Below are 27226 nucleotides of genomic sequence, written 5' to 3'. Positions count from 1 at the left end.
AAAGCGGAAAACTGCTATCTCTTTGAGTTCAAGCAGTAATAAAAACAAAAAATAGTAAGGCAATTTTGCTCAACTATTTTATTCACATTTCTGTTACTCCCAACACTGATATAATTTCAATCCCTGCAATTTCCTTATCACCATTCCAACATCCGTCCAGAAATCTTCCACACTTCACTCTTATTCTTCTCCGCCATCTCTTTCAGTTTTCAATGATCTTCCGTGTGGAATTTATCTTAAAAAAACAAAAATATCCTTCTTTGAATAATTCTTTTTGAGGTGTTTCTCAATTTGATTTTGGTGAAGTTACTTTTTTTTTCAATAATGCTATGGCAGCAATGGGGCGCCATTTTGGCGGCATGGTGCTATGTAGCAGCAGCCTATACACCAGCCAAAGGTCGATACTCATCTAGGGCTACTGTGAGAAATTTTACAGGCTGTGAGACACCCTACATCCGTCATGGTTCCATTGTACGACGCCAGAGGGGCCGAACTGTTGAATATATTTGTGATCCGCCATATCATTTGGTTGGAAACCGATTTTCCGTTTGCATGGGTGGCAGGTGAGAGCTATTCAGGCATCCTTTAGGGCCCATTATGCATCCCTGATTCAATCAATATCCCTGTTAAGGGGGACTAGATGGTTCAAGATTCGGATAAACTCCATTAAACAGGGCGACTGATGTTAACCAGGGGCCTATCAAGCCTAATAAAAAGTGAAGCTATTTTTCAGTTTTCCTTGTAAAAATTTTGCAGCTATTGCACCGCGACTTAAACAAATTTCCGCGTAGTTCTTGTATTATTTCGGCGAACATTATGAAATATGTATTTTTAGATAGCGTTTAATGTACGATTTCGAAATATATCAGAATGATAATTCAATTCTCTTTAGGAAAAAACTTGCCAAGAGTCTTCAGTGCCTCTATGGAAAAACGTATGGAAAAATGAAATGTCGAGAGGCCCCTGCCTGAGCTAAAATAAAAGCCAAAGTGAATTTGGTGGAGAGAAACTGAGAGGTTTTTTTACCGTGAAAATTGTTTAATTCCTTAAAGTTGAGTCATTTTCACAAGAAAATCCTTTAAATAATTTATTTGAATAGAGTTATTTGGGTTAATTGTGAATTATTGTCGATATTACAACAAAAACATTGAGATGAAATTTTCAGCAGGAAGACTCATATTCTTTTGAGCTGTCCCAAAATTCAGGAAAAGTTTGAGCAGAAATCCTTTTGTAAAACACTATTTTGGTTAATAAGGAATGCAAAAGTACATTTTGCAAGAAGGGACACGACCTGCTAATAAGGATAAAATAGAGAAGAAAATTTTTTGTCGCATATTTTAGAGATTTTTTGCAACCGCAGCGCCGCCAGACGTTTGTCAATTGAATTATTTGTTTATTATTTTCTTCAAAATTTCTTCATATTTCTGCAAGATTCAAGTAATAGGGTGTTTAGTGAAGAGCTATCCGTCTTCTGACAAAGATATCAAGAAGACAACAATCGAGATTTTGCAAATTCCGCAATGGAAATGAATTAGTAGGACCATTTCAAGTATTCTTTGTGAATTTCATCCAGAAATATTGAGAATTACGGTTTTTAGAGCGGATTTTCGATTTTTTGAAAAAACTGTAAGGGGTTAGCCTATCGATTTTTTCTTGTCCTTAAAGGGTTAATTTAGCCCATTTTTTCCAGATGGGACCTTCCTGTACCTCTGTGTGCCAAAGCAGGTTGTTCCTTACCACCAAGTCCACCTCATGGTACCATTGTACCGGGAGAAGGTATGTCCAGTGCCCTGTTATTCTGTCTTCCGGGCTATGAGGTAGCAGGAGCCCGGGAAACATTCTGTGATGGTACATCATGGGACAGGAGCCTAGGTTCCTGCCGTGAGACCCGTATTGGACCTCAGACATCTTGTGATTTTGAATCTACCACCCTCTGTGGCTGGACAAATGACCATGATCACGATATCAATTGGATCAGATCGAGTGGTACTGCCTGGAATCCTAGTATGCCATCAAAATCTGGACCACGTCATGATCATACAATTGGAAAGGCCCTCGAGGTATATAGATATCTATTTAGAATCGCAAATGGATACTATGTTCATTTGCCAATTTAATTTTGTAGGGACACTTTATGACTGTCGATAATCTACGACATATTCGACATGGTGGAGCTCGTCTCCTATCACCCATTTACAATGCCACCTACAGTCGTGGATGCTTTAGGTTCTACTACAATATGTACGGTGCTGCTGTTGGTACTTTTACAATTTATCAGAAACCACTTTCAGTATCAATGGATGGTATTAAGGACTTTGTCGTACTGTTTACAATATCGGGAAATCGAGGAAATTTGTGGAATAGTGGTGATGTCTTTTTGGAAATCATGACAGAACCATTTCAAATTGTTCTGGAAGCAACAATGGCATCAACATCGGCTGATATATCAATTGATGATGTTGAACTCGATGTCAATTGTAGATCAACCTATCCGACCGAATGGACTGAATCTACTGAATCAACCTCGTCGCCAACGGTCACGGACATTGGTATCTATTCGGTGGATTCTTGCGTAAAACGTTGTTCGGAAAATGCAACTGTAGCCACAAATGGTAGTTTCATTAAGGATCACTTGGATACTGGATTGACAATGAAATGTGATTGTCATCCGGATTGTCTTGATCTGAAATCCTGCTGTCCGGACTATCTAGAAATGTGCCTTGGAGATACTGATGTACCAACATCTGTCACTGAAACCTATACAGATACCCTAAATCACCTTCAAACTTACCATTTTGAACATACTGTAATTGTATCGAGTGGTATTGCCTCAATTCTACTGATTCTACTAATAAGTGTCCTTCTTCTGTGGCATCATCGTCGAAAAATACATCATAGTAGAAAATCCGTTGATGTTGTATTTGAAAAGAAAAAATTCAATCATGAAGATGGTGATGATAGCGATATAAAATGTTTAACAAGTCGCATGGATGATGAAGAATTGGATTTTACATTAATGACTAATGATAATGTATCTTATTTATAAAGAATAATAAAAAAACATACTTACGGGGAAGTTAAAACAACTCTCTATCTCTCTCGATCTCTTTATTTCCCATGTCTATACACATTTCTTCACAAAAATCAAATAAAAAAATGCAGAAATAATAATTAAGTTAGCTAAGTCTTGATGCCATCACGAATTTCTCTAAAGTCAAAAATTTCCACTTGATACAATTTGCTACTGTTGCATTATACATTCCTGGTCCATTTGTCCAGCAACTGTCACAATTTTAAGGTTAGAATTACTAAAAAAAAAACAAGGATAATGGAGGACTTACCGCTCTTTTGAAATTTTTCCAATTCCATAAAATGGCGAAGTCTGAGTTCTTCTTCCTCAAGATGCTGTCGTGATAGCAACAATTGCAGTTGTTGACGAGATTTTGGTTCCAAATGCATCTGGGTCAGTCGAGATTTAGCTACATCGAGATTCCTCTTTAATTCCTGCAACAACAAATATGGCGTTGTACCGGTGCAATACACTAGGATCTTTCGTGCAGGGGCAATTCACGAAATATCAAGACAAAATTGTTATAATAACTATAATTAATGCATTTTTCAGTCCGTTTTTATTCGCCCGAAAGTAGGCAAATAGCAATTGGTAGATTATTTATTAAGGCGAACATTTAAAATTGCAATATTATAAATCGTTATTAAAATTTTAGGACAAGAATGAGCTTAGAGAATCCGCTATGATTTTTATATTACCTTCGTGAGGAAATTTTTACAGTAGACTCTCTCTCAATCGGGCATTTTGGGCCAAAATGTTAATTCCTTACCGAATTAATTAATTAAGTTAATGATAATTCCTTACCGTATCTCCTGTGATTTGGGCCAAAATGGCGGCATTTAGTGGTTGCTCCTCCAATGCTGACGACACCAAATTAATCGTCTGATTGAGATTGACAATGGCAATTGTCGTTGATGGATTAGAGACACATCCATTCACTGAATTTAAATGCTGATTTATATCTCCTGCTGCCATTTTGGTCATCTCCTTCACCGTTGACACCTGAAAACGTGACACTTTGCGAACTGCACCATCGCCAATTATGGCCAATGCACCATTAACCGTTTCATCATCAATTTCTGCCACTTCTGCCTTTGTCAATTCCTTGAGGACAGCAGTATCATCAATGGGAGATGCAAGAGGTGTACCACTTGATTGATCTTTGGAGTCATTCTGAGCCGCGAGTGGATCACATGGCAAATAGATGGCATCTGTTATTGGTGATTGACACATTTCACCCTCTCCATCGCGTCCTCCGGAAATATTTGGTGTTGCCTGACCAGTTACATCGCGATTATTCTTAACAATGGCCGGAACATGGGCATGAGTTATATTCTCAAGTTCTATCTTAAGCTGTTCCAGGGTATTTATGTGCTCTGGACCAACGGGTTTGGCTGGAATTGGTGCATCTGGTGCAACTGCAGCTGCAGTACTATCATCAACATCATCCGATGATGCTACTTCAAGTGGAGTCACTGTAAATCTAAAAAAAAAACGTTTTTTTTTAAGTTTGAATATTCCCAATGTCCTAATTATGGATCTGCGAAAGGAGTAATATTGCGCGCTGCGCGCGAAAGCGCGCTATAAAATCTTTCGACTTTTGCGCGCAAAATTCACTGTTTGCGCGCAATTTCTTTTCTTGCGCGCAAGTTTTTTTTTTGCGCGCAAACTTTTTTACGCGTAAAACATTTTATTTGATACTGAAGAAGGTAATACCAACCAACAAAAAGGCTTCAGTTCCCGGTTTCCAGAGGAAGCGTTTAGTTTCTCTGTGTATTCGTCCTTCTTTACACAGTAGGGTAAGTGTGCCAAATTCCGGCCAGCTTGCAATTTCGGCCACCTTTTCTGTTCCTCGAATATCCATGAACTTTTAGATTCTACGTAGTCTTGAGATTATACAATGCAAAAGAATAACAAAAAATGTAGCTTTCGACAAACGAGATGACGTGAAAAATGCATTGGAAATATTCCTGAAGGGCAAGAAACTCTGAGAATAAAGGTGGTCGAAATAGGGCACCAAAGCTATGTCTACATTTTTATTCATTTTAAAATGTATTAGGAATAATTTTAAAGTAAATAAAGACGATAAACTGTCCACAAGGTTCTAAACAACACTCCTAAAGTAGAAGGAATGAAAAAAAATCAATTTCTATTAAAGATATTACATTTCAAACTTGAGACTTTTGCGTTTGCATGCAACTATGCCGAAATTTGGCACACTTACCCTATATTTTATTCCGAAAAAAGTGGCACGTTTGAGGAAAAATTAAGTATTAAAAAATGCTTTCACGGAATATTTTTTGTTACTGGTATTATATACCTTATGTATCAATCACCCTTCACATTAACATTTTCCTAAAATATTGTCCCTCAATCTGAATTATATCTGAAACTTACGACTTTTTTTTCGGAACTAAGGAAGTATTTAATTTGCTTTTACGAAAAAAACAACTATATATTGGTTTAAATAGCTCTATTTAAATTATGCATATTACGTCATTTTGTGTATTTCTCTAAAAAAAATCTTTTGAAATCGTTGAAAATATCAAGAAAATATAAGTATACGTTGCATTTACAATATCTAAGGCCAACACATTCTTATAAAACTATATAAGAATGTCAAAAAAATATGTTCATTTTTTGTCTATAATAATAACATAAAATGTTTAATAGGTGGCTAGATTATTTCTCGAATGTTTTCCAAATGCACATACTATTTTCATGTAATTTGGACAATTTTTAGACATAAAACAACTATAATTCAAAACATTGTAAAATACCAGCGAAAATTTTGCTTAAAAAGCAAAATTGCTTAGCATTAGAAAGTACAACTACTTATACGTAATATTTTTCATTAAAGTGAAAACTAACATTCATTAGTTTTGTTAGAAAAATTTCTTGAAATTTTTCAGCTATTTTTGTCCCTATCGTCCGTTATACGGGCTTCAGACCTAAGGTCTAGCCATATGGTTTAACTTTTCTAATATCTTATTAGTCAAGATCTTTTAGAAAATGTTGACTTATGGTTGGATTATTAAGAGCAAATGTCCTATTACATTTTGAAAAATCAATAAAATCGGTTGCTGTTTAAGGTTTTGAGACCCTTGGGAACTGGGCTAAACCTCTAGTCTGAATACGGTCTTAAGGTACGAAAAATACTGAACTTAGATAATGTTGTGTATAAAATTCGCTCAGCTTAATCAGAAAACGGTTAAATTGTGCATAAAACTCTCAATGCTTAAGCGTAAAAGATTAATTAATCATTTTGCTGAAGCATGAAACGGCTTTTTAAACAGTTTTTGTCTGAGCTGTGCGTATTTTAGCAAAATCTTTACCATTTTATGCTTAAGCTGTGCGAGTATTATACACAATCTTAAACATTTTAAACTAAGATTGTGCAGGTTTTGCACACAATTTAGATTTTTATAAACAGAAACTATGCAGTTTTAGTGCACAATTTTAACCGTTTCATATTAAAGAAGAAGAAGACGGATAAAAAGATTTATACAGACTTTACACGGTTTGTGCTGAGGTAGTGCGTGATTTGTGCACAATTTCTACTGTACCACGTTTTCTGATTATTTTTGTTGGAAAATTTTTCAAATCTAAAAATTTCTAAAATAAGGTATTCTATTAATAAAATCATTCCAGAGGGTTTTGTAGAATTGATCATACGGAATTTATAAAATTTGTCCTAATGCTACTACCACAATTTTTAAATTTAGTGAAATTCAATTGATTAAAATTAAATTTCTTACACTTTCACACTGGTATTGTCTACATATAATTGTCTTTTTTTGCCAAGTGCTATTGATTTATTTCTTTCTGAAAGAGTAAGAATTAATATTTTGATTAAAACAGCTCTAACATTTTTCTTGCGAACAGATAAAATCAAGTAAGGGAGACCTGGGATGTTTTGGACATTTTTATCGTGTTTTCTCTTTGAAATATTATTCCAAGGGGCCAGTAATAAACTTTAATAAAAGGATTCGATGGAGGTCAGAAAATAAATGGACTTTCTTGGAAGAGGGGAATGTTGAATGTATAATTTTCTCCCTGACATCCTCGATCTTGGGCACAGAAGGACAAGAATAAGGATAATGAATGAGAATAAGGAGGCATGGTTTTTTTCTGGCATAAAATTTGGAATTTGTTGAAAAAGGGAATTTCGTAAAAGCATATCGTTGTCGCTCTTTAAAATTAAGATTTGTCTATGGGTCGGTTATATTCCTTGCGGAACCGTTGCACCCAGGCCACTTATTTGGGCCCATTATGCACTCCCCATTCTCCTGTTCTATCTTAACCCCCAAGGCGAGTAAACCTGCTCCATATCACAGTGCTCTGTGTGCGTTCTGATACACACAGTACCGCTTTTACATCACGGTAAACCAACCTTGGTTTGTGGATCTGGGCAGTGAATGAGTATTTGTATTCGACTGAACTCTGCATGTCGAAATTTATTTCCTATACCAACCTCTCTTTTCGAATTCGAGACGAATTCGAGATGGATTCGAGACTATTACAGCAGCTGAAAAATCTGCAGCTGCCTAGTCTCGAACCCAAGACCTCACAGTCATAGAGCCACTGCTCTATCCACTGATCCATTGAGGCCCCCCGTTGTCGCTCTTACTTTGACAGTCAAACGATCTACGCTTCACCCTTTTGGCTCCACCTATGATTTCACAGAAAATGAAGTGACCAAACATCCTCACGTGTATTTTTGTTATTTAAAATATTAAAAAATAGAGCTTAATCTTTATGACCTTTTTTCGTAAAAATTTTCCAAAAATTCTTTGTAAGCTAATGGGATAACAAAATTTTGTTCATTTATAGTTAGTATAAAACACAAAGAGGAAAACTGCAGCATCAGCGAACCTACTATTTTGATCAATTTTTCCGCTATAGAATTGATTTCATCATCATCATCATTTTAAACCACTTATCGCTATCGGGGCGCGAGTTGGACTGATTTTAAAAATAATTTATTAAATTAATAATAATAATTAATTATTATTATTATTATTCATCTCAATATGAAAAAAAACATAAAAGATAAATGCTGCGCGTATTCTACGCGCATAAAATATACTTTGCGCGCTGCGTCGCAAGAAACAGATTGCGCGCAGCGCGTATAAATGCGCGCTCTCCGTACGCAGATCCCTTGTCCCAATTTCAAATTCAAACTAAATACCTGGACACTTTGCGCACCATCTGTTGGCCACTGGCCTTTTCTTCATCCATTTCACCCATAACGGTATTTTCTGGTGTATATTCCGATGATGATATCGTACATTCCGAAGCTGTACTCGTCTTCCTCGAAATCCCATCATCACCATCGCGTCTCTGTTCCATCTCCCCACTCCCAACACTTTCATCACTACCAGTGGCGCCACCTCTGTCATCGTGGGCTCCAAAGAAATTACCTGCCAGTGGTTCATGACTTATAATCTGAGGATCGAACATTTGTGTCAACGAGCTGCTACTTGACATTTCGTCGCGCTGCAAAAAATCATTTTCCACCTTACTATTCATTTGTCATTAGAAAGAACGATAAAAGTGAATAAAAAACCACAATAAAACTAAATAAAATAGAGAACCATGCAGATAAACACACACAAAATGGCGAAGAAATCAAAAGAAAAAAAACACACACAAAATGGAGAAGGTCCTTAAGTCAGCCATGGCATCACTTACAGATCTATGTCGATGGTGAAGTTTAAATGTTGGCCGTTGACGCGTTAGTGACGCATGTCGAACCTTATTTTTTTAGTTTTTTTTTTTTAAATATATTTGCAATAGTAATTTTTTTATATTTAGATGGCGATCATGATTTGCAGAGAAATAGAGAGAAAATAGAGAATTGTTTTGTTCTTATTGTGTTTTAAAAAGAGAAAAGTAAATAATTAAGAGTGATTAGTAAGACATACCTTATCCATATTTCGACGTGGTTGAATTGGCTGTGGCAGTTGATTTGGATTACTCTTCAATTGGCGTACAACATCCCGTATTAATTCCATAAAATACGCATATTGATTTTCCATCAAAAGTTGCTGGGACATCTGGAAAATTAACAAAAAAAAAACAACAAAAATTGCAAATTAGGATTGTGGCAAACTCCAACGATATTTATACATAAATCTTTAAAAGTCTTTAAAGAATCTTTAAAGTCGATTATCTCGGAAACTATGAGAGATAGAGGCCTCAAACTTTACGTCCATTTAGAGCCTCATTTAGGCTAGATATGTGCAAAATTTCATTTGAAAATGACCAAAATTGGATGAGAAATGCCGTTGTATTTGCTCATCACTTTTCCTGTTTTTTTTTTTTTCTATACAGTCGATTATCTCGGAAACTATGAGAGATAGAGGCATCAAATTTTACGTCCAGTTAGAGCCTCCTTCAGGCTAGATATGTGCAAAATTTCATTTGAAAATGACCAAAATTGAATGAGAAATGCCGTTGTATTTGCTCATCACTTTTCCTTTTTTTTTTTTTCTATACAGTCGATTATCTCGGAAACTATTAGAGATAGAGGCATCAAACTTTACGCTTTACGTCCATTTAGAGCCTTTTTCAGGCTTGATATGTGCAAAATTTCCTCGAGGATCACTTTAGGGCCCAAGGGGGGATATTAGTCGAAAAATCGTGTACACCACTTCCAGCACTTCCCAAATTTGTATGGAAAACGTCAAAGACTTCCACACTTCCGGAAGTGCCATAGGTGATTTCCAGCACTTCTGCACTTCTAAGCACTTCTAAGCACTTCCGGCGTTTGAATTTTAAAATAAACGACTAAAATCTAATTTGAATTTTCTTGAACAGTTGGATTACTATTTTTCATTCTTTTGAATATAGTAATTGCATTTTAATTCAACTCAAAATAAAATCTCTATTTAAAAAATTTCTATTTTTTAATATTGAAAAAAAAAACTTGATTGCAAGGATCATCTCAAATATGTAGTTTTTCAGTAATTAACATAATGAACATAAATATCTAGATTTATTGATAAACAGTAAAAAAAACTAGTCTGTGTTTAATTTCTTAACATACATAAATACTCATTATTAAAGTTTTGTTATGTGTTACTTTAAACAGAACATATTTAAAAGTATTTGACGATAATTCGAACAACATAGAGTATAGTGAAAAATAAATTAGGAATTCCCTACCAATCAATGGTCAAAAGTGTTAGACTGAAAAACTCGTGGTTTTAGACTTCATAGTTCTAAAAATATCAAAAATTCTACCAAGAGTATTACCAGTATTATTTTTTAATCTTTCTGTTTAAATCATCGTCTTTAAAAAAAAATAATATTTTAAAGAATGTACAAAAAAAGCATTTTTTATATGAACCATGATATATTTAATTAAAAATATATAAAAATAAATATATAATAAATAAATAAATAATATATAAAAGATATAAAAATTAAAATTAAAAGATCGTTATCACGACAAATGACTATACAGCCTGTGAAGAAGCATTTCCGCCGTTTGGCTTTGGAGGCTGGTCATCAACGCTAAGACGGCGGCGGACGCAAGAAAATGAATGCCTTATTGCTTAATGAATTTTGTATCAATCGTGTATGCTTAAGTGAAATAAATATTATTATTATTATTATTATTTGTTCTCAAAAGATGCGATAGTCCAGTTTATCATAAAAGTACCACGGTTCTAAAAAAAAAACTTCGATTTATGATAAAAATGTTATTTTTGAAGACAAAAAAGTTCATAATAAAAAAGATATTGTCGAATTAAAGCTCAAAAATATAAGAACCATATATAATTATTGCAGATTCTGATTTACACTACTTTAGTCGTTGTGTCAAAAATAATATTTCGGAACTTGAGTTATAAATATTATATAATAACAATTATTTATATTTTTTTTTAAAAATATTCTAATGTCTCCATATTTTTCATTTTTTTTTAATTCTTAATTTTTTTCTGAAAGTTGTAGGATAAATTAATATCCTGGTAATTTAGTTTTAGTTATTCCCAATAGTTTTCAGTAACAAAATCATCTCACAGAATCGACCATTTATTACACTTGTTACACTCGAATTTTAAATTTTTGGGAAGGCATTCAATTAAGTTTCCTCCATTGCAACAGAGTGCGTTAGTGAAACGTTATTTGAATTTTTTAACGAAGAATTTTAATGAGGAATTGACGATAATTGCGACAAAACCCGGCATTAATTTAGTCCTCCAGGATAAGCTTTAACTCTTTCCGGACTTCAGCATATGCTGCAAGCCAATTTCACAATTTTTAATCAAAAATATCTAAGCTCAAGAATTAATTGAGGTCCTACAAAAAATATCTTACATTTGGACATCCTTATAGTTTGTAATCATCCACAAGAATCGGATTTTTATCAGTTCTGAATAATTAAAAAATATTGTTTTTCATAGAAAATGCATATGCTTCTTTGGGTACTACAGTCCCAAAAGAGACGAAAGAGTTAATTGCGCTAAATAAAATAATTTCATTTGAGATTTCCACTTCCGCAGTACTTCCACCTCAGTGTACACTATTTCCAAGCTAATATCTCCCCCTTGACCCTAACTGCTCCGTACAAGAACAAAAAAAAACACTGAATACTTGGTAATTGGACCAAGAGGAACTACCAAAAGTCCGGAAACCTTTCGTCAACGGTAATTTATCTTATGCTCTATATGCTCACCCAAAATTCAACCAGGATAATTGCACCATAATTCTGTAAATCACTTTAAAATTTCCACCTGTGCAATTGTTTTCGTTAATAAACCAATTCCAATTAAAAACACACCCCTGTCAAATGCAAAATGTCAGAATTTCGCTCCAGAAAATAAATAATCGCTTCGCCATTTTGAATCTGGCAAGACTTTTAGAAATATCCGTTGCTGTGATTTAATTTGAATTAATTGGGGATTTGGGATTAATACACTTACCAAATTATTTGCAATCTCCTCCGGGTTCATGTCAGAAATGTCAAATTTGAAGGTAATTGTATTGAGTCGATTCTCCAGGACACAGTGAACAGTACCATTGACAACTTCTGTCACTTGAAGTTTAGGACGTTCACTTGATTTATTGGTTCTTCGACCCTTTCCACCCTGTTTACTGCAACTCGATCCCTGTCGATTGATCTTTTCCTGTGACTGCTGCTGTTGCTGCTGTTGCTGAATCTTCTCCGGAACATCTCCTCCTCCATCTTGTTCAGCCTTTCCAGCTTTTGCAGCGGCCACAAATTCCTCCTTCAACTGCAACTTTTTCCTCTCTGTCACCAATGCATTCACCTGAATCTTAAGTAATTTAGCCACTTCACGTATATCCTCATCCAAAATATGATTCAATCGAGCCATTTCCATTGCCAATTCATCAAAATCATCCTGTGTATAGTCAACAAAAAACTGTACAGCTTCATTTTCTTTATACTTTGCTGGTCTTTTCTTTGGATTTATCACACGTAAACGAAAATCAATTCGTGTTGTATCGGGATTTGTCAGAAAAATATCCTTCTGTGTCGGTTCCAATCGTATACCAATATCTTGACCAAAAAATTCACTATTTAGCAAATCTTTGCAACTTGGTCGTTCTTCCTTCTTCACCTGAATACAACTCTCAATGATCTCACGTACTTCAGGATTTTCAACTTTTTCCAAACTAGCTGGTTTGATGCCTGATGTGACCTTTTTGTAGATTTGAGCCGGACCACTGCATTCACTGTAAGGATATTCACTTGTTGACATCTCCAGCATACACATTCCAAAGGCATAAACATCGACACCTTTGCAAAATTAAGAAAAAAAAGAGAAGAACTTTAGAGATATTTTTCAATCAAGAAAGAAATGGGACAGATAATCCTAACTGGCTTATGTAGGTGAGATTCTTAAGGGCATACCAAAGCCAAAAAATGTCCTACAATTTTGGAGATATCTCTTTGAAAATTTAACTGGAGCTAGTTCCTTGCATGCCCTTTCAAATTCCCTTTTGTAATTTTTGGAAAAAAGTTTCTTTCGTGAAAATTCCTCACTAAAGTTAGTACACTCCATAAACATGCCTCAAAAAAAAAATGTAACTAGTCCTATAATTTTGAGGATAAAAAACTAAAATTTTGTATTTAGGTATGCCCTATGAATTGCCTTTTGCAGATTTTTCATTTTCAAACAAATTTTCCAAGTATTTTTCAATTGAAAATTGCATTAAAAAAAAGTGGCAAATTTTATGCTCAATTTATGTTGAGAAAATCACAATTTACTACCAAATAATGAGGTGGGGTCCAGGCTAACATTTCGTCCAAACATACCAAACGCCTAAAAAAAATCGCCATCTCAAATTTTTAAAGGTAAATGTTTTCACTGCATCAGATGGTCCATTTTTCAAGCAATTTGGATAAATTTGGATGTTTTGGAAAGGTCTTGAAATTTCCAAAACAATTACATCGGTCGCAATCGATAATGAAACGGTTAAATACCCTCAAATAACCAATCTTTTTAAAATATTCTTCTCTGTCCGTGAATTTGTTACCCATCTAGAGGCGAAACGGTATGAGATACGAACTGACTATCATTGGAGGACCCCCCCATAAGTCAACCCAAAGAACATTATAATTATTTTTATTTTCCCCTAGGGTAAATTAAGCTAATTCAAAACTTGCTCCAAATGGAAACGTCATTGTTTTCATGATAAATACAGTACTAAATTATTATATTTATATATTTTCTATACCACAGTTTTATTATTTAGTTAATTTTGCTCCAAATAAAGCGAAAATCCATTCATATTCACAAATTTTAATTTGTTAATTTATCAGAAAAATTAAAAGTGTACCTTTTCACCATCGAATTTTTTATCGATCGACCATGTTTTCCAATAAAAAACACAATGACGTGACTGTTGTTTATTTGATTTGTTTGATATTTATGCCATATTTCTGGATAATTTTAATTAAATTAAGTGCTAATCTTTATTACTAACGGCACGTGAAGTTTTCAAATGAAATAATTACCTATTTCGTGAACAAAAGGGGTTTTCTGAAGTGTCTGCAAATGCTTCAATTGGAAACACCGGAAATATGATTTTTTGGAGAGATTTTTTATTGTTTTAGATGTGAAGGGAGAAAAGATCAGGAATGAAAACAATCCTCATTAAACAATCCACATTAATGATTGAATTTTAATATTTTCTATATTTCTATTTTTACTGCTCGAACTCAAAAATAGAGCTGTGATATATATTTTTTAAGCAGAAACTTCTTGAAACAAAAAGCTACATAATTTCAATAAAGTAAAAGTTATCATTAATCGGTATTTTCAGGAATACTTCTTAAATTTTATGGATCATATTGTCAAAATGACAGCAATTTTAAATAAGGGATTCTGTTATTCCATTTGATTCTAGTGATTCCAATTGAATCTAGTGATTCTGTATGGATTCCATTTGAGATTCTATCGGAATCTGATCAGTGATTCTATGGATTCCATGGATTCTAGCGGAAAAATGTATCGATATTCTAAAAATGAGTAACCCAAGGTACAAAAATTAAAACAAAAATAAGCTTTAAAAAGTGGTCCTATTATTTTGGCCACCACTGTATTTAAGTTCGATTTCTAAAGGGAAGTGGATGGGTCAGGGGGAGTCAGGGGACCTTAAGTTTGGTAGTGATCGAAAGGTCTAAGGTCTAGCTATAACATACTAAAATTTGAGCCCGATCGATGCCATAGGGGCGGAGCTGTTGAGAAAACAATAAAAGGGGGTATTCAAAATTAGTTAAGGAGCTATTAAACTCCAAAAACCGTACGGTGAGCTCAATCGGACGACATGAATTTTTTTTTAGGATTGTAGTAATATTATCAAGAAGATATCAACTTACCTTCATCGTAGTGCTCCTCGTACATTTCTGGTGCCATAAATTCAGGCGTACCAATGACACTTTTGGCAAAACTCCGATTTTTTAGGGTTGCCAAACCCAAATCACCAATCTTAACACTTCCAGTTGTACCAGTTATGAAGATATTATCACACTTTAGATCCCGATGAATAATTGGTGGTGTCCTTGAATGCAGAAAGGATAGTCCTTTGAGAATTTGTCTACACCACGATTTAAGGACTTTCGGATTGATCTTCTTGAAGCGTCTTAGGTAGGCTTTAAGGGTACCAGATAGCATAAGTTCCGTTACAAGAACGATATTTTTCCGTTTTCCCACCGTTTCTTCCCAACAATTGTAAAATCGCACTATATTTGGATGTTGGAGATTTTTGAGCATATCAGCTTCTTCTTTGAAACGTTGCCGTTCGACCTTATTGACCTTTTTATCTAGTAATTCACACCATGCAACATCAACACCATTGTGTGCATCAAAACCACGAAAAACGGTCTTAAAACTTCCACGTCCGATTTCTTCATTTAATTTGAAGAATCTCTTACATGGTGATATATTAACACCTAAATCCTTGTCATCTGTCGCTTCAGTCTTCGTTTGTTGCTCAACAAAACGTTCTGGATCAAATATTGGACCATATTGTACGAGTCTTTCTTCGGTCTTTTTGAATTTTGCCTCTAAATTTTCGGCCTCTTGACTCAATATCTCAATATTATCATCGAGATTTCTTGTATATTCCGTTTCTGTTGTATCATTGTCATAAAATGCCCGATTTACCAATGAATTTCCTGTATTTTCCAGTGATTTACGCACAAAACGAACAGCACCACGTGGACTATCACCAATTACAACGGTTTTCTTGTCTTCGTTGTTGTTATTGTTGTTGGTTGTTGGTGTTTTGGCGGGAGGAAGTGGTTCTGCAGAGCTACAACCGCCACTTGTTTCAGCCATTGTTGCTGTATCAGCAGAAAATTCACGAACAAGCCGATTTATCAGCGGTTCTGTGGCACTTCCACGTCCTCTTCCACGACGCTGCTGCTGCCACCTACGTGATTTTCGCTGAGAATCGTCGTTGACCGTCAACTGACCTACAACCAATCGTCCACATGGAATCGGAGTGACTCTACCAAAAAAAAAACAGCAAAAACCAAACTCAGAACATCCTTTTCCTCTCCACTTCCAAGTACTTCCGAGCACTTCCACCTGAAAGTAATTGATAAAGAATCTTTTCTCACCGGGAAGTGGAACTTCCACCGGATGTATTTCCTCTTTGTGACGCATTTCGACGCCTCAGCGAATCAACCTGCCTTTGACCTAATTTACTTTTTCTACCGCTATTATCCACTGTGTACAGTTTTTATTTAAAAATTTCTTTCTTTCAAATGCACTTGTCAAAGGTTTCAGCCCCTGAAAATCACAAGACACTCAATTAAGACAAAAAAAAGAGAAAATAAACAATGAGACCTAAAAATAAAATATAAAAAATCTATGGGAATAATTATTTCTCTGACATTCACGTATAATTGACAGCTGACTATCTGAGGATTGAATATAAAAGAGAGCTTTGTTTATAAAAATTTATTGAGTTAATAAATAACTGAAAAGTGAAAAAAATGCTAGGGAGACACTTCCACAATGCACTTCCAGGCACTTCTGTGCATTTCCTAGCCCTTTTTGCCCTGTTTATGTCAATATTTCCTTTTTAAACAGAATGAAAAATAAATAAATAAATAAATTGATTATTTAAATGATTAATTAATTAATTAAATATCTATTTAATAAAAGAAATAATTAAATACCTTCTCAATAAATTAAAGAATTAATAATTAATTGCATTATGGGATATTTCCTGGGAAAATGCTCAAAATTTTTCAACATGGAAATAGGGAGACACTTCCACAATGCACTTCCAGGCACTTCCGTGCATTTCCTAGCCCTTTTTGCCCTGTTTATCTCAATATTTCTTTTTTAAAGAGAATGACAAATAAATAAATTGATTATTTTAATGAATGATTAATTAATTAAATATCTATTTAATAAAAGAAATAATTAAATATCTTCTCAATAAATGAACGGATTAATAATTAATTGCATTATGGGTTATTTCCTGGGAAAATACTCAAAATTTTTCAACATGGAACTAGGGAGACACTTCCACACTTCACTTCCAGGCACTTCTGTGCATTTCTCAGCCATTTTTGCCCCGTTTATCTCAATATTTCTTTTTTCAAAAGAATGAGAAACAAATAAATAAAAAATAAATTGATTATTTAAATGATTAATTAATTAAATATCTATTTAATAAAAGAAATAATTAGACAGCTTCTCAATAAATTACAGAATTAATAATAATTCACTCAGGGAAATGGATCTGGAAGCCGAGGTTAGAAAGAAGTGTTGAATGTGCACCATGGCAATCGGGGTTTAGATTTACACCAAAAAAGAGAGAAAAAACTGAAATTCACACCAACTTTACACTGAGAAAAAAAGAGGGTGCAATTAACATTTTTTCCTCAGAAATTTAACACTTTTTAGATGTAAAAATATATCAACATTTTTTAATGTTAATTTGACACCCCTTTTAAGGGTAAAATTAACATGAAAAAGGGTAACTTTAACCCCTAATACACCTAAAAAGCTATCCTATTTATACTAATTTCGGATCAATAATGCAGGATAAAATTAACATTTCCGGAATGTTATTTTAACTTTTTTGGATTTCTCTCATCAGTGTTCAACTCTACACATAATATGAAGAAATATAAAAAAAACGTAACAGAAATAATTATAAATTCAAATTCAGAAGGTCAAAATATTAAAAAAAAAAAAAAAAACTGTAGAACTTATATGTTAGGAAAAATATTACAGAAATATAAAGAAATTCTCTAAAATTAATTATATTTTTTTAATGGGAAAGGAGAAAAATGTACGACACAAGGAAGAGGGTAATAAGTACACTGAATGGGGATACTAATAGCAGTACTAAAATGGGTGTTAAAATTTCACTTGAGGAAGCTTGTAGATTTTAAATACAATTGGTGTAAAATTAACACTCGATGGGGTTTGATTTTTTCTATTCAATATTTTTAACCCCTTTCTATTACTAAATTTACTACCGGAGAGGTTTGGTTGATTCGGGGTTAGAATTTGGTGTGAAAAATAACTCCCGATTTGTGCATTTTTTACACCCGATTTTTTCTCAGTGTAAATGAATGATTAATTAATTAATTAAATATCTATTTAATAAAAGAACTAACACTGTACAACAGTGATTTTGTCCCTTGGATTCTCATGCTATTTTTTCTATTGCTAGGGTCAAATGATTTACGAAAATACTTATCATTTTGATTTCATTTTGTTTTTGCGCCTGGAATCTAGGCAAAACCGTTTTTGCCGTTTTTTGATACTTGGGTGCCTATAACTCCGATTCTGATGAACCGATTTATTTCTCACTATGGAATAATTTGTTCTCCTTTACATGCCCGATAAATCCTCTGAACATATGAAGTTCGTACAACTGACACTAGGAGCGCTGTAGTCTCATAAATGTCAGAAAAGATGGAAAAATCGAACTATTTAGCAACTTTGATCAAGAATATCTCGAAAACTAAAACTGTCCCTAACAATCTGTTTTATGAATTTGATAGAGAATTTTATTAGCTACATTTTCATTCATATACAACTTTTTGCTAAGATTATGTTTTAGCCTGGAAATTGAGGTTCAAACGAAAAATAAGCATTAAGCCAACTAAATAAAACCTTCACAATTTCGGGTGTTAATATTTTTTTTCTCAACGATTAAGCAACACAAGCCCTTATTATAATATTTAATGCTTAAATATCGATAATATGGTGATTTTTGTATGCTATTTTAATTACCTAGAAATTATTTTATTACTTGGAAATTTGTATAAAGCTATAACTTAAGTGACAAAGTAACACTTACAAGTTCACAAATTAGTAGTTTTGTGTTTTTTTCAGTTTTATTTAGGACTAGTTTTAGATTTATTTCGACGAAAATAACGTAATCATGAGGTTAAAGCTGATAATTATAGGAAAAACTTCGAAAGAATAATGAAAAATGGAATTTTTAAAAAGGCTTTATTGCAGAGTTTTCCATGAATAACTGGTACAGTGAGTGTCAATAGTTTGTTGCCTAATGCATGTTTGAGAAAACAAGTGAAAAAAATAATAGAAAAAAATAATTTTCAATTTTTTTCTTTTTGCAGATGAGTTCCTTGTAATCCGTAGATATTATTTATATTTTTCAAAAAAAAATTATTAATTTTATTTCATATCAAAAATAATTGTTTTCCAAAAGTTGGTCATTTTTGAAAAATCAAAAGTTTGTTGCCTTATTTAAAAAAAAAAAACTAATTTAAAATGGTCAAAATATGCAACCAATTTAGTGTAAACCGGTCACATTTTGAGCTTATGTCATTTGAGAGTCAAATGGTGGATTTGTACATTTTTAAAGTTGTAAATGGTAAATATATATGTGTAAGAGTGATAATAAATAACAAGAAATAATCTGTTTTTTGATAATTCATAATTTATGTTTAAAATGGCAAATTACAAAAAGTTGAAAGGTGGGAAATTGTCCAGATATACTCTCGGAATGAATCTGTATAGTCAATCGTTAAATTTTATGAAAAATCGTGTCAATGTATACATAATATTCAAAATTTATGGTAAAGAGGTACGAGTATACATTCGGAAAAGGCTACTGATAGACCCAATGATTCGACTCAGAGAGTTAATAACCACATTATAAGTATCTCTGATAGAGACCCCATGATATTTACCCCAAAAATTCAGAGTTAACTGGTTACCGAAGGAACACTGGCTTCAAATGCTTAGAAAATTAAACGCAAATTGAAAGAAAATGTAAGAATAGTTGCTTGGCTCGCAAGATTCCATTGGTAAGCAAGATCAATCTGAGTTAGAGTTTGTATTTTTACTTTTTTTTTAGCATGTTCCAAGTAAATTTACAACCTTTTACCCAAATTCGTTTTGTTTACCAATGGAAACCTGCAAACCAAGTAATTATTCCTACCACTTTCATTCATTTGCGGTTGGTTTTGAAGGCTGTATGCCTTCTGTAACTTTTTGTAATTTGTCATTTTTAACCCAAATTTTAAATTTATAAAAAAAAACAGATTATTTCTTGTTATTTATCAATACTTTTATATACGTATATTTATCATTGATAACTTTGAAAATGTACAAATTAACATTAAGTTGGTTGCGTGTTTTGACCATTTTAAATTAGTTTTTTTTTAAATGAGGCAACAAACTTTTGACGAATTAAAAATGATCAACTTTTGGAAAACAATAATTTTTTATATGAAATAAAATTAAATAATTTTCCCAAAATACAGAAATAAGATCTACGGATTAGAGGCAACTAATTTGCGAAAAGAAAAAATTGGAAAAGGTAATTTTTTCTATAGTTTTTTGCACCTGGTTACCTGATCATACATCAGGCAACAAACTTTTGACACCTACTGTATCTTAAAGTAAGGGTTCTTAAAAAATGGATAGAATTATTTTTATGAAATTTGTCTTTTCTCAATAATGGTACATCGTAATCGTAAATTGTTGGTGTCAATGAACGACTTCTAAAAGAGATCTCAAGAAACCTTTTCCTAGAAGAAGTCATATTCCATTAAGAGTGTTGCGTTCTTTTGTATCCTTTACAGAAATAGTCTCTTTAAAAAGGAGCTAGGAGGATTGGTTTCATTCCTGGCGAAAGGTTGGACCATTTTGCCCATTGTCCTTTATTATTAAAATTAATGAATAATTAATTAAATACCTTCTTAATAAATTAAGGAATTAATAATTAAATTGCATTAGGGGATATTTCCTTGGGAAATGCTCAAAATTTTTCCACATGGAAATATGGACAGTTTACACATGACTTCTAGGCACTTTTGTGCATTTTCCTAGCCCTTTTTGTCCTTGTTTTCTCGGTAATTTAATTAAAAAATCATTAGGACGACAAACCGTTGACAATAGTTATTTCAAAAATTTGAAATAAAAAATACCGCGAAAAGTGGAGCGAAAAAATTGGCAATTGCCCCGATCGCCAATAAAACCGATCGTACTTTTGTTTACATTTAGGACTCTCGAAAGTGCACGACTGAGATTTCTTTGGACACTTGTGGAGCTCTTTTTTCTTGCCAGTGCTTCAGAGCGTCTCCAGGCATCCAGTTCAGTGAAACTTCTGTGAGTTTTTCCATCCCAAAAAAAAAAATTCAATTTAAAAAAAATCTCCTTTGATTTTCCACTGTGTTTTTCCTTCAGGTTCTCCTGAACTTCTTCTTGGCGCTCTTTTGCACCCCGAAGCACTCGCCCCTCCCCCGCAACAGAAAAAGAAGCCAGAAAGAAAAGAGTGGAAAAACTGTTGAAAAGTGCAAGAGAAAAAAAGTGAAAAAGTGACGTCATGTGCCCTTCTGGATAATCGAAAGAAAAGAAGAAAGAAAAAGGTTGAGAATTTTCACTAAAAATTCCCAATTTCAAATATTCGTTCGTCATAAGAAAATTCCATTTTTTGTTTATATTTTCGCGCGGGAGATAAGAGAAAATTCGTGGAATTTTGTTTTGGCTTCGGCAGTGACAGCTGATTCATCAATTCGCATGCCGGGTGCTTTTTTTTTAAAAATTTTGTGGAGAAGGGGAAATTGGATTGTGTCTCTGCTAAAGTGTAAAGCTACTTTTGGGACGTGGAGCTTCCGTGCAAACTTTTTGGTACATTATTCTCATGAACATCTCCCATGGGAAATCCCATGGACATTTCCCTATCACCCTTTCAATGACATTCAATGGACATAACCCTCCGTCCAGAGTATCAATACCATTTTATCCCAGTAACAAATTTATGCACTTTACTAACCTTCAAAAGTCACTTTGACAATCAAATATCTAGGCAAAACCGAAAACTGTCGTTGATATTGCTTATCATTTATAAAGTTTTCTTGGCCTTTTACAAGGCAGGTCCTTAAGGACTTTCTTCATACTTCCAAGTTGCAGAAGGACAACACGAAGAAATCTAATCCCTGGCTAAAGTTTTTTTTTTTTATATGGAGTTCTTTGAAGCCAACTGATAAATGTCGTTTTTCTAACAGCTCCGCCCCTATGGCATCGATCGGAATTAAATTACAGTATGTTATAGCTAGACCTTAGACCTTTCGATCAATATTAAACTTAACACTGAGAGAAATCCGAAAAAGTTTAAATAACATTCCGGAAATGTTAATTTTACCCTGCAGTATTCATCCGAAATCGGTGTAAATATTACCCTTTTTAGGTGTATTGGCGGTTAAAGTTACCCTTTTTCAAGTTAATTTTACCCTTAAAAAGGTGTAAAATTAACATTAAAAAATGTTAATATATTTTTACACCTAAAAAGTGTCAAAGTTATGAGGAAAAAATGTTAATAGTACCCTCCTTTTTTCTCAGTGAAGATCCCCCGACCACGCAGACCCGAGCTATAAGGATCCAAAAAAACTCAAAATGCCCACAATTCCTGTTCTAATTGTCAGAATTTAAAAAGTGAAAGCGTTTTGGAAAGCTCTCATGAAATGCTACTTCCCCTCCCAACATCACAAGTTCATAAAACCACCGCTAGGGGCGCTATTTTTAAAAAGAAAATTTTTCAATTTTCTAAGTTAAATAACTCAGAAATTCCTTTATGAATCGGGCTGAAATTTTAGTATGTTCTAGCTGAAGATTATACCTACAAAGGAAAAAAATGCCTAAGTCGATCGATAGCCCCTGACCCGAGGTATAAAGGGTCAATGCTAGAAAATTGACCGGCCTCTATCTCCGGTTCTAATTAACATAGCGACCTAAATTTTGGCTTTTTGGTTTCGTCTCGATGAGCACTTTCAGATGGAAGTTCAAAAAGTCACCACAGGTGGCGCTGCGATAGCGTCAAAATTCAAACTTATTTTTTCTCAAAAAATCCTTTGTGCAAATTAACCCTCTAACAGTGTTTTCTTTAATATCCAAAAAAAGTAGTTAAATAATTTTGTCTGGGGTAATTAATGGTCCACTGAACTCAAAAAAAACCATCCATTCTTAGGTAAAGACCACCTCCAGGTGGTCAAATCGGTTTGAGGCATAAAAAAACTGAAATATTTTAATTGAAAAATAGGGTAAATTAAGCTAATTCAAAACCTGCTCCAAATGGAAATTTTTCGCTACTCCAAATGGAAATGTCATTGTTTTCATGATAATTACAGTACTAAATTGTTATATTTATATATTTTCTTTACCTCGGTTTAATTATTTAGTTAATTTTGCTCTAAATAAAGCGAAAATCCATTCATATTCACTAATTTTAATTTGGTAATTTGGCAGAAAAATTAACAGTGTACCTTTTCACCATCGAATTTTTCATCGATCGACCATGTTTTCCAATGAAAAACACAATAAGGTGACAGTTGTTTATTCGTTTTGTTTAACATTTATGTCATATTTCTGGCTAATTTTCGTTAAATTAAATGCTAATCTTTATTGTTAGCGGTACGTGAAGTTTTCAAATGAAATAATTATCTATTTCGTGAAGAAAAATGGTTTTTCTGAAGTGTCTGCGAATGCTTCAATAGGAAACTCCGGAAATATGATTTTTTTTAAAGAGATTTTCTTATTGTTTTAGTTGGAAAGGGAGAAATGACCAAGAATAAGAACAAATCCTGCACTCAAGAGCAACTCAACAATGTTCTGAAAGCCTTTCATCGCGGTTTAACTGTTTGTCTCCAATTAGAAAATTTCCTTGTTTCCATTTAGATTAATTTTGTTTCCAATTGCAGCATTTTGCACTTTTGTATTTTTCTTGTATTTAAGAAGTTTTCGAATTATATCTAAAGAATTTTCACTGAACAGTAGCATTCTAGAAGAGTCAAGGTGCAAATTTATGTAATTCTCTTCAGGAAAAATATGAACTTAATGTGTTGAATCTTCTGTCAAAGTTAAAGCATGTGGAAATGGTTTTGAATTAGGACATTTACCCTACAAGTAGTTCGGGAGTTCTGCTTTTTAAAGAATTTTTCGGGACCGAAAAAAAAGCGCACAAATTAACTCCAGTGACACGGTAAAATTGCATATCTGCAGGAGATATCTACCCATGTAACACAAAGCTTACTAAGTGACATGAAAACCTTATAAGGACGTCGTCACAACTTACCTACTGACCTGTTGAAGTCTGCCTAGGAGAATTTAAATAACTAATACGTCAGGTCACGATATTAATTGTTACTACCTAAAATTTACTTCATTACGATATGATGAAAATGGGCAATTTACATGTGGTAATCAAGAGGTCATAAATACGTAAATGTATGACCTACGTCACTTTGTGATTGAGTATATTACATAAGCATGACGTATTTCTGACGTCGTTATTAGCACGGCTCGTTCCAATTTTTAATCGTGATTCTGGAAAATTATGTAAAAGTGTGCCAAATTTAAGTATACAGAGAAAGTTTCTAACAATAAGCAAATAATCTAACTGGATTTTTCCCCGAAATATTCCATAATTTTTCCTACTTTTAAAATTCATGGAAAAAATCATTACGTAAGCCCGTGGTCTCAGTTACCAAATCTCGACGTCGGTATTTTTGACAGCTCAAGAGACTACAATGTTACAGCCTTCAAATTGGGACAAAATCGTTTGCATTCATAACCTCAAAAGTGTGACTATAGTCGTGTTATCCGGGAGTAGAATTAGAAATCACGAGCCGGCCGTATAAATATGCCGAGCAAGAAGCAAAACTTTTGTATAAAATACAGTTAATTCTTTGTATCTGTACGATCGGAAAGGAAAATGACTGATAAAAACCATAAAAGCCCATATGGGAATGTCGAGATGGAGTTTTTAAATTTTCTCGATGATTTAACAGCTGTTATTTCGGTTTTGGAGAACCGAATGATACTGGATATACATATGAACCCTAACTAACTACACAGGAGTAAATGATTTTTAAATTTAAATTTAAATTAAAATATTGAATTGAAATGTAAGATACTCAGAAAATCTCCAATGGCGATTATACAGGTGACCGGCAAACCATTTTTTTAAATCTTTCTCCTAGAGCAAATTAGTTATAGATTTAAAAATACTTTAATAATTTATTTTTATATCATTAAAATATTGATTATTCCAAATATAAGAATTTTTCGTGGCTTTCTATTAAATATAAATTCTTATTCATTTAATAAAAATAACATAAAAAAATTCTTTTATTTGATGGTATTATCGTAAGACATTCGTAGGATTTGTCTTCTTATAGGGCAGGCCTGTGCTAAAAGAAAAGCCGAAGGGAATTTAGTTGTGCCAGTTGGGATTCTTCGAAAAGCCGCGAAAATTCATGTTGAGAAAATAAGAGGTTTTTCAATGTGAAAATTGTTTAATTCCTTAGAATTAAGTCATTTTCACAAGAAAAATCCTTTTAATAATTTATTTGAAATTTTCAGCAGGAAGACTCATATTCTTTTGAGCTGTCCCGAAATTCAGGAAAAGTTTGAGCAGAAATCCTTTTGTAAAACACTATTTTGGTTAATAAGGAATGCAAAAGTACATTTTGCAAGAAGGGACACGACCTGCTAATAAGGATAAAATAGAGAAGAAAATATTTTGTCGCATATTTTAGAGATTTTTTGCAACCGCAGCGCCGCCAGACGTTTGTCAATTGAATTATTTCTTTATTATTTTCTTTAAATTTATTCATATTTCTGCAAGATTCAAGTAATAGGGCGTTTAGTGAAGAGCTGTCCGTCTTCCGACAAAGATATCAAGAAGACAATTTATTTTTATGAGAGTTTTTCTTTCTATTATGTCTTTTTGGCGCAAAAATATTCATCATGGCACCGTGAATGAACGGTATTAGTGCTACCAACATGTCAATCTGCAATTTCCAATTAAATTATCAAAACAAAATTTCCGATATTACGCGACTTTTAATAAGCACAGATCTGTTCTAAGCCGTGATTTGGGAATTTAAGAAAATTCTGTATTAACTGCTCAATTATTGAAAATTTACATTATTTACATTGATTTTTTATAGTCGTTTCATTTCAAATTCTAATACAGAAAATACCTGGAAGCAACTGAAAGTGATGTACAGTAGACTCTCACTCAATCGGTTCTTTTTCAATCGGGCGTCAAATTTTGTTGACAATTTTCACGTTTAATTGTGAAGCTAATTTGCTCAATTTCGCTGTAGTTCTTCCTATTTTATCGTGATTCTCTATAATTGAGCGCTTTTTGTGGAATTTACAAAGGCTTTGACGCTCAATTCTATCGCTAAACCGGATGACATTTTGCCCTATATTCCCGATTGAGAGAGAGTCTACTGTATATGATTTCTTAAAGTGTAATATCTACCCCATTTAGCTTTAATCTTTAATCTTTTTTTTTTTAATTTAACTATGTAAATAAATTGTAAATATAAAAATATAGAAAGAGAGATGTTTCAAAATGATTCTTCAATCCTACTTTTTTAATTTCACCTTGATTACACCTTACATATCAATGTTTGATGTAAGGTATGTGTCATATAAACAATTCCACCTGGGTTTTATGCAATTACTCCGAATGTCAGCTGTCTGCGAGATGTTTTAAAAATGGAAAAATGCGAAAATGAGGAAAATTGGGTGGAGTAATACAGAGAAATTAATGATAAAATTCTATTTAAGATATAAATAAATGCAACATACCTTTTTGATATCATTGAAAATTTACATTGTTTTGCCTTTTGTACCCTCCCAAAGATGCAACATCTTTTTTTTGACACTTTTCTTTTTCTTTTTTTGGGTCTTTTTTGACAGTTCCTGCGACGTACGGAGTGCCCCTTTTAGGACACGGAAGGTACAAAATCACCAAAAAAAAACAGGAAAAAATACACCAAATACACAGCCACAGAAAAGTAACACAATCAACTCAAAGAATCACCAAAGAATCAATCTACCGGAACCCTCCCGTCGATACTTCTTCTTATTATTAATTTTTTTACGCCCCCGCCCCGAGGGAAATTGCACACAAAATTGGAGAATATTACTTTCTGTTCTTTCGTCTTCCGGATTGGACAATTGGCGCGCAATTTTTATTTTTTTTTAAATGGAAAACCCCAAAAAATGCCGAAGATTTTTTTTCTTTAAAATGCTTTTGCTTCTTTTTTTTTCTGTGACTCGTCTCACGAGAAACTTCAATTGAATTTATTAAAAGTGCAATTGGCGCCACCTTGCGTGTAATGTTTGATTTCTTCAGGCCTCCCCCCGACCCACC

General features: G+C 33.4%; 2 protein-coding genes across 3 annotated transcripts; one reads left to right on the top strand and one right to left on the bottom strand.

The window, feature by feature from the left end:
* The first annotated feature begins 200 nt into the window (after positions 1-200).
* LOC129808736 (MAM and LDL-receptor class A domain-containing protein 1-like) lies at positions 201-3083 on the top strand. Its single transcript, XM_055858531.1, has 3 exons — positions 201-563; positions 1691-2060; positions 2126-3083. The coding sequence occupies exons 1-3, from the start codon at positions 325-327 to the stop codon at positions 3044-3046; spliced, it is 1530 nt and encodes a 509-aa protein (XP_055714506.1). The 5' UTR covers positions 201-324; the 3' UTR covers positions 3047-3083.
* An 8-nt stretch (positions 3084-3091) lies between these two features.
* Positions 3092-27226, bottom strand: LOC129808735 (serine/threonine-protein kinase WNK1-like). 2 transcript variants are annotated; one of them, XM_055858528.1, is made up of 10 exons: positions 26659-27226; positions 16173-16344; positions 14928-16060; positions 12004-12842; positions 8998-9129; positions 8765-8827; positions 8262-8569; positions 3875-4553; positions 3342-3504; positions 3092-3282 (listed from the first exon to the last, which is right to left on the bottom strand). In XM_055858528.1, the coding sequence occupies exons 3-10, from the start codon at positions 15886-15888 to the stop codon at positions 3242-3244; spliced, it is 3186 nt and encodes a 1061-aa protein (XP_055714503.1). In that variant the 5' UTR covers positions 15889-16060; positions 16173-16344; positions 26659-27226; the 3' UTR covers positions 3092-3241. The 2 variants fall into 2 exon arrangements, with proteins under 2 accessions (XP_055714503.1, XP_055714504.1); XM_055858529.1 differs by lacking the exon at positions 8765-8827.

Source organism: Phlebotomus papatasi, chromosome 5 (assembly GCF_024763615.1).
Source record: "Phlebotomus papatasi isolate M1 chromosome 5, Ppap_2.1, whole genome shotgun sequence".
Lineage (NCBI taxonomy): Eukaryota > Metazoa > Arthropoda > Insecta > Diptera > Psychodidae > Phlebotomus > Phlebotomus papatasi.
This window is presented reverse-complemented; position numbering and strand designations above follow the sequence as displayed.

What these genes read in the sequence shown, in the direction of transcription:
- LOC129808736 (XM_055858531.1), top strand. Translation starts at nt 325, where the DNA reads ATGCTATGGCAGCAATGGGGCGCCATTTTGGCGGCATGGTGCTATGTA. An exon ending in TCCGTTTGCATGGGTGGCAG is followed by an intron (nt 564 to 1,690) that starts GTGAGAGCTATT and finishes CATTTTTTCCAG; the next exon opens with ATGGGACCTTCCTGTACCTC. An exon ending in CAATTGGAAAGGCCCTCGAG is followed by an intron (nt 2,061 to 2,125) that starts GTATATAGATAT and finishes TTAATTTTGTAG; the next exon opens with GGACACTTTATGACTGTCGA.
- LOC129808735 (XM_055858528.1), bottom strand. Translation starts at nt 15,888, where the DNA reads ATGGCTGAAACAAGTGGCGGTTGTAGCTCTGCAGAACCACTTCCTCCC. An exon ending in TTCACCATCGACATAGATCT is followed by an intron (nt 8,570 to 8,764) that starts GTAAGTGATGCC and finishes GATTTTTTGCAG; the next exon opens with CGCGACGAAATGTCAAGTAG. An exon ending in ATGGTGCGCAAAGTGTCCAG is followed by an intron (nt 4,554 to 8,261) that starts GTATTTAGTTTG and finishes TTTTTTTTTTAG; the next exon opens with ATTTACAGTGACTCCACTTG.